General features: G+C 36.3%; 1 protein-coding gene and 1 pseudogene across 1 annotated transcript; both read left to right on the top strand.

Moving 5' to 3' along the window:
- The first annotated feature begins 562 nt into the window (after positions 1–562).
- LOC107715285 (28S ribosomal protein S12, mitochondrial-like) lies at positions 563–1,468 on the top strand. Its single transcript, XM_016521362.1, has 3 exons — positions 563–727; positions 834–893; positions 998–1,468. Exons 2-3 carry the CDS (start codon positions 845–847, stop codon positions 1,378–1,380), a joined length of 432 nt encoding a protein of 143 aa, XP_016376848.1. The 5' UTR covers positions 563–727; positions 834–844; the 3' UTR covers positions 1,381–1,468.
- Positions 1,469–2,767: 1,299 nt separating this feature from the next.
- Positions 2,768–7,100, top strand: LOC107715283 (hydroperoxide isomerase ALOXE3-like; annotated as a pseudogene).
- The last annotated feature ends 236 nt before the right edge of the window (positions 7,101–7,336 follow it).

Below are 7,336 nucleotides of genomic sequence, written 5' to 3'. Positions count from 1 at the left end.
CCCCCCCCCCAATACTATGGAAGAAAATGCAGACCATCAACTCTTTGTTTTCCCATATTCTTCAAAATGTCTTCCTCTGTGTTCAACAGAAGAAAGAAACTCATAGGTAAGGAACAACTTGAGAGTGAGTAAATGATTAAAGAATTTTCATTTTTGGGTGAACTTTAATATTCACTGCTTCAAAAAGTTATAATAATAAGAGATAATGTAAATTATATGCATGTATTACAATGTTTCCTTTTTTATTTTTCAAGAATTTCAGCCTTTTCTTATACAACCAGAAAGTTACCACACACATTTCTTACTTTAGCAAAATAACTCTTAATTCAAAAAATTTAAGACATGCTCCTCAAAGAAAAAGTGTATTCAGCCCGTTTTGTATGAACTGCATTTCCTAATGTATTTATTAATAATTTAAATAAAAATATTTGCCACTTGTATTATTTGTGAAAAATGATTTGCCTCAATTAGCAGATTTACCACATGTAAACGTGAAAACCCATCCACTAGATGGCAGTATTATGCAGTTCAGTCTTGAGCTCGTAACTGGTCTAGGATCGAGGAAGATAAGATTCCTCCGGGTCGATGTAACTAACATGGCGACGTGCATGTCGGGAACATAACAGTGAGGGTGAAAGATTTCGTCCTTTTTTTCCGCTTTGACACAAAATTAAAGGCAGCAGTTAAGAAACTTAGGCTACTTTGTTTTAACACAACGTACACGCAGGTAAATTAAACATAAAAGGAATAATTTTACACTAGTACAGTGCATACTATGTTTCACAGTGACACTATACAAATCTTATTATTTGATTTTGCAATTGTTCCTACAGATGAATTAAAAATGTCTTTTCTTGGAAGTCTGAAACCAATGCTGTTGTCTGTTTTGCAGGGTAAGTCTCAGAATTTCTCAGTAGCAACATAATTTTGGTTAATATCATATTAAAATAAATAACTGAAATGAATGATGCCACTTTCTGTTGTGCCATTTTGGCAGCGTCGCACTCTGTACCTTTCTGGTCTGGACCTGTGTTCAGCAGGACCATGGCCACTCTCAATCAGATGCACCGTAAGGGCAGACCTCCCCCACCTCGTCCAAAGATCAGTGCCACTTATGGGCATCCACAGCTCAAAGCAGTAGTTCTGAAGACCATGATCAGGAAACCCAAGAAGCCCAACTCAGCCAACCGCAAGTGTGCACGAGTACGTCTGTCCAATGGTCAAGAAGCTGTCGCGTACATTCCTGGGGAAGGACACAACCTCCAGGAGCACAATGTGGTGCTGATACAAGGAGGGAGAACGCAGGACTTACCAGGGGTCAAAATCACTGTGGTCAGGGGCAAATATGACTGTGCACATGTCGTGAAGAAGAAACAGTAATTACTGGAACTGCGTCTAACTCCATATATCTTCATGTCTGTAATAACTTGGATGTCAACAAATAAACGTGTTCTGAAATGTAAAGCATAGTGGTCAGGTTCTAATTCATACAGGTATTCCAGTCGAACAGTGATCTGATCCTACATTGTTATTTTCACAGTTTGTTCAAGTAGTATTTCTGGTTCTGGTTCTTATTTTGCAAAGCAGAATGTTATCTTCGTCCATCAACTCTCTTTGACAGAAGTAAAAGTTGGTGTTTGTCTTTGCTTTTACTATTACTTTGACATGTTACGTAACTAGTTTGAAGGAGTTGATTTTGAAATGGCCCATAAGTCATTGATGGAGGAAAAGAAACACTGCAGGAATGTCATGTTATGATATAGGCTACAACCCGTAGTATTCCCTCCATCTCGTTTTGCGTAATAGTGGCCTGAGCTATTCACTATTGGAAACCCAGAATTCAGTTTGGCAGGGTTCTGCTACAGGGCTTTAGGTTTTCTTCATTTGACTTCAACTCTCAGGCTGTGGTTGAACATCTACTTCAGGTATGTCTTCTTTGAAAGGGCATGCTAAAATATATTTGTAATTGTATACACTGTAATTTTACAGGGTTATGCTTATAGTAACACCTGCTATACCGGGCATGTCATACAGGACACGTTGTAAAAAACAAACCGTGGTATCTTTAGCAATTTTGCTTTACAAGTATTTTTTATTGTTAAAGGAGTAGTTCACCCAAAATGATTTTTTTATTGTTCCAAACCTGCATGACTTTCTTCTGCGGAACACAAAAGACATTTTGATAACCAAACTGCTTTCACTTTTATTGTATGGGCAAAATGTCTTCATGTTCCACAGAAGAAAGAAAGTGTTACAGGTTTGTTTGTCAGTAGGCCTATACATGAGGGTGAGTAAATTATGACAGGATGTTAATTTTTTGGGTGAATTATACTTTTACAAAAAGTACAATGTATAAACACTATGGATTATTTAGATATTTCTACTAGAAAACAAGAGTCAAGTCATGTCACCTTTATTTATATAGCGCTTCATACAATACAGATTGTGTCAAAGCAGCTTTACAGTGAAAAACGTGCTGATAATGCAAGAGGACAATAGAAAACTGTCAGTTCAAGTCAGTTTATTGTTGATTCAGTAATGTCATCGTCCAGCTCAGTTCAGTTCTCTTCCAATAGTGTCTGTGCAGTCAAGTCAACAATGTTGCCAGAAATTGTGTCCCCAACTAAGCAAGCCAAAGGCAACATTGGCAAGGAACCAAAACTCCATCGGTGACAGAAATGGAGAAAAAACCTTGGGAGAAACCAAGCTGAGTCGAAGGGCCAGTTCTAAACTTCAAGACTAAACCTCTGTATTCATTTTCAGAACCATGGAGGCCATATATGAAGTAGAGGTGACAACAGGCTCCATGATCCACGCAGGCACTTTTGACAATATATTCATTACTTTGATTGGCACACAAGGAGTGAGTGAGCGGACCAAGCTTGACAGCTATGGAAGAGATTTTAAGACTGGGATGGTAAGTTCTTTTTTTTTTTCATTTTATTTGAATTTGTAAATTTTCAAAAATTCAAATGTGCTCAGGAAAGTTCTTACTGAAATGAGCCATCAAAAAGGTTTTTTTTCTTTGTTTTATTTTAACCATAAAATCTAAAGTAACTACCAGGTTCACTCTCGCAACCTGCTGCTCATCAGACTTGAGAAAGATAATTTCATGTTCTTGCCAGAGAATGACTGGTTCTGCTCTCTGGTAAATGTAAGAACCCCTGAGAAAGATTTGATCAATTTCCCATGCTATCGCTGGATGGCAGTGGGGGAAGTGATTGAGCTGCGACAGGCCAAAGGTTTGTATATGTATCTGTTATTGCATTACTTAAAAAAAAAAAACAACAACATATTAATCATAAAAATATAAAGCAACACAGCTGTTTTTGAAAAGAAGAAATGTTACTTAAGCAGCAAATCGGCATATTAGAATGATTTCAGAAGAATCATGTGACACTGAAGACTGAGTAATGGTGCTGAAAATTCTGCTTTGACATCACAGAAATAAATTACATTTTAAAACATATTAAAACAGAAAACAGTTATTTTAAATTGTGAAAATATTTCACTATATCACTGTTTTTTAACAGTATTTTTGAACAAGTAAATATAACCTTGGTAAGCATAAGAGACGTCTTTTTTTTATTTTTTATAATTCAATCTTACCTACCCCAAACTTTTGAACTGTAGTGTACATCTATTCTGGTTAGGATTTTTTAAAACTATATTTCAGTAACTCTCTTTTATATTGTCTGACAGCTACAAAAATCTATGAAGAAAAATATTCACAACTGAAAGAGCACGGAAATAATGAGCTGAAGCTTAACAAACAAGTGTAGCTACCAGTAAGTCTGCACCAGTAAGATGTGTCTTCGCAATCATTTTTGTGCCCTCTTCATTGGTTTAGAGCAGGGGTTTTCAACCTGTGGGGCGCCAGGGGGGCGCCAGCACCTGTCAAGGGGGGCGCGAGCATCAGTTAATTCAGAGACGTTCCCTTGAGAATTTATGAATATGAGTTAACAAATCTTTAGCCATCCACTAGGGGGAAATCTGACTCCCACTGCTAGTCGACAGTTAGAGCAGAGTTGGCTTGAGTATCAGTCACGCTCTGTGTTGCCAAGTCCACAGTTTTCCGGTAAGATGATTTACGATTAGCCGTGTCGGAAATCCAACCACGGATTGGCATGTTGTTATCTCAGAAACAGGCTCAGCCATTACATTGAATCAGGTAAACTGGTTATATATTTATGTTTCAGTATAATTACGCACGCTATACCAGGGGCGGTTCTAAACCCTTTTTAGGTGGGTTTCAGCCCCCCTATCTGTCACCTTGAACTGCTGTCTCCGGTAAGAAAAAGTGATCTGTTTCATGTGTTTGATGTTAAGTGAAGTAAAAGTGTGAAATAATCTGCTGGTTGCAATCTTTTTGTAATAGAATATGTGCAGCTGCACTGGATGGATGATGAATTTTTTGGGTATCAGCTCCTAAATGTCCTAAAATCCAATGATGATCCGTCGATGCACAGAGCTTCCTATGTACATTAATTCTGGCATTTGTACATCTTGCAGTTAGTGCCCTCTAAATAATTTTTTTGAGAAGCAAAATTACATAATATATTAAGCCTTGTATATAGGGGCTCTTCAATAGCGCGGTATTGCGATATTGCGGTTATCGCGACAGCCCTACTTGTATATCTGAATAAAGTATTCTTAAGAATAAAATATTATTCTTAACCCACTGTCTGGTTCTTGTTTTTACACATAATTCTAGCTAAATTGATTGAGTTTTTTTGCTTAAAGGGGTCATATTTTTAGCAGCATCATATGACCCCTTTAAAAAAAATAAAAACGTAAGAAATAGGGTAAATGTATTTAATTCAGTTTCTATATAACTTTTGATTATATTTTGTTTTATTATTATTATTTTGTTATTGTACATTTTTGTTATTTTATTTACTTTTTAATATTTGCCAAAACATTACAAAAAGCTTATTACAAATGGTAGAATTTTAATTTTTACCTTTAGTCAAAATAAAAAGAAATACATAAAAAATAAAAAAAAAATAAAAAAAAATCAATAAATAATATGTAACATAAATATACACATTTAAATTGATCTTAACAAAAAACAAGACAAAAATACTGTGTGGCTGACATGGTCAGTCACATAATAAACGATGAACAAACCTTGTATAGTTAAATTTACAGCAAATGATTAACTGTGATTCCCATTCTGTTTTTCATTGCTGTGTCAGTTGCAGCAACAGGCATCAGAGGACAATCCAGTTTTCCTGCCTAGCGACTCCGAGTATGACTGGCAGCTCGCCAAACTCTATGTGAGGAATGCAGACTGTCTTGAGCATCAAGCATCTTTCTATCTGCGCACCCATCTGCCTGAGACCTTTACAGTGTTATTAATGAGAAACCTCCCGGCAGCTCACCCTATACATAAGGTACTCAAGATACTGTTGGTATCTGTGTCAATGTACAGTTTGTTATGGCTAGACTTCTTTCTAGTACCTCTGAGAAAACACACTTGGGCCAAATAAGTCCAGCCAAGTAGTAAACATCTCATCTAAACAATGCATGACATTCTGCAATAACCTGGATGAGCAAAACCTTCACAGATTTCAAGATCATGTATTTGTCACATATTTGTGCTTCTCTCAAAGTTGCTGGTGCCACACACACGTTATACCCTGCAGATAAACACCCTCATTCGGAACAGACTTCTCGGTCCTGAGGGCGCTGTCACATATTGATTCAGGATTGTTTTTATTTTCATTTATTTTTAAAATTAGGCAATTACCTGTAAATAATTTTCACTTCAGAATACTAGTATTGGAGATGAAGGGATGACCAGTCTCTTGAAGAAGGCACTTTCAGACCTGACCTACAGCTCTCTCTGCCTCGCTGAAGACATCAGTGACCGCGGACTGGAATCTGTTCCCAACTTCTTCTACAGAGATGATGGACTTCGGCTCTGGAGCTTCATAAATTAGTAAAATGATTTTAAAAAATTTCAAAATGGTTTTTAAAATTAAATGATAATCTATCTGTGCACCAAAAAATAAAATGATAAATAAAGTAAAATAAAATAAAATACAATTACTCAGATTTGCATTAATCACTTCAGTTAAGTTTTTTTCATGGCATCTTGAAAGCTTTCTTCAATATGTGCAATACAAATCAGTTGTCTTTGTTGCTTTTGGTATCGGTTTGTAGTTTTGTAAGGAGCATGGTGAAGTTTTATAACCAGTGATGGTGATGTGCAGTCAGTGGGACACTGAACTTCAGGACTGGATCAAGGAGATCTTCATCCATGGGTTTCTTGAGCAGAGCAGCACAGGTGAGTCAAACGATAGGCTTTGGTTATCATAGCTGTGATGTCAATATTTTTTTCATCATCCGTGTTCCTTTTCTTCTTTTAGGAATACCTTAGTGTTTTAGCACAGTGGAGGAGGTCATTACATTTGTGGCTATGGTGATCTTCACAGTTTCAGTTCAACATTCGGCCCTCAGAGCAGGACAGGTAAGTTAAAAATTAGATGAAAATTTTTCTTCTTAAAAATTTAATTTGGATTATATATTTCATATATTCTATTTTTTCCCCACATTTGTACACTTAGTTTGACTATGATAGTTGGTTTCCCAATGCCCCTGACTCTTTAAAAAGACCCCCTCCTACATCAAAGGGAAGCTCAGACAAATCACCCACTGGACACCCTCCCTGACATGAACACCTCTGCATATCTAGTATCAGTCTTTTGGCTCCTGAGCAAACCCTCATTAGATTTAGTGAGTGTTTCCTACTCAACTGACTGGATCCCCCTTTTTTTTTTTGCACATACTTGCAAATCCCTACAAATCCTCTCTAATCTTTTATGCAGGTTCCACTTGGGCAATACCCAGAGGACTACTTTTGCCAGATGGCTCTCCAAAACATAATCAGAGATCATCAAGCAGAACTGTCCTTTTTGAGTGAGTCCATCAGTGACAGAAATAATGGGCTGCAAGTGCCTTACACGTACATGTGCCCTGATAACATCAGCAACAGTGTCAGCATTTGACACAGAGTGGTGTGACTTAAGACTACTAAAACATCATGTTTTAGTATAATTACATTTAATTTTTAGTTACATTTTATTATTTTTAATATGTGGATGTCAATTGATAACATTTGAAAGCAAGTTTAGACATTTTTTAAATTAAATGTGTATTTTATTGCTATACACCAAGGGTGGCAAAATTTTACTGTAGTATTTACTGTAGATTTAGTATCATGTGCCAATATTGATTTGATTTAGATGCTAGGTTAAAACATAAAAAAAAAAATCTTTATTTAAAATCTTTCTAATATTTAAAAAAAATACACATTTTTAATTTCCTTTAA

This window comes from Sinocyclocheilus rhinocerous, unplaced genomic scaffold, assembly GCF_001515625.1.
Source record: "Sinocyclocheilus rhinocerous isolate Xijiao unplaced genomic scaffold, SAMN03320098_v1.1 scaffold299, whole genome shotgun sequence".
Lineage (NCBI taxonomy): Eukaryota > Metazoa > Chordata > Actinopteri > Cypriniformes > Cyprinidae > Sinocyclocheilus > Sinocyclocheilus rhinocerous.
This window is presented reverse-complemented; position numbering and strand designations above follow the sequence as displayed.

What these genes read in the sequence shown, in the direction of transcription:
- LOC107715285 (XM_016521362.1), top strand. Translation starts at nt 845, where the DNA reads ATGTCTTTTCTTGGAAGTCTGAAACCAATGCTGTTGTCTGTTTTGCAG. An exon ending in GCTGTTGTCTGTTTTGCAGG is followed by an intron (nt 894 to 997) that starts GTAAGTCTCAGA and finishes CCATTTTGGCAG; the next exon opens with CGTCGCACTCTGTACCTTTC.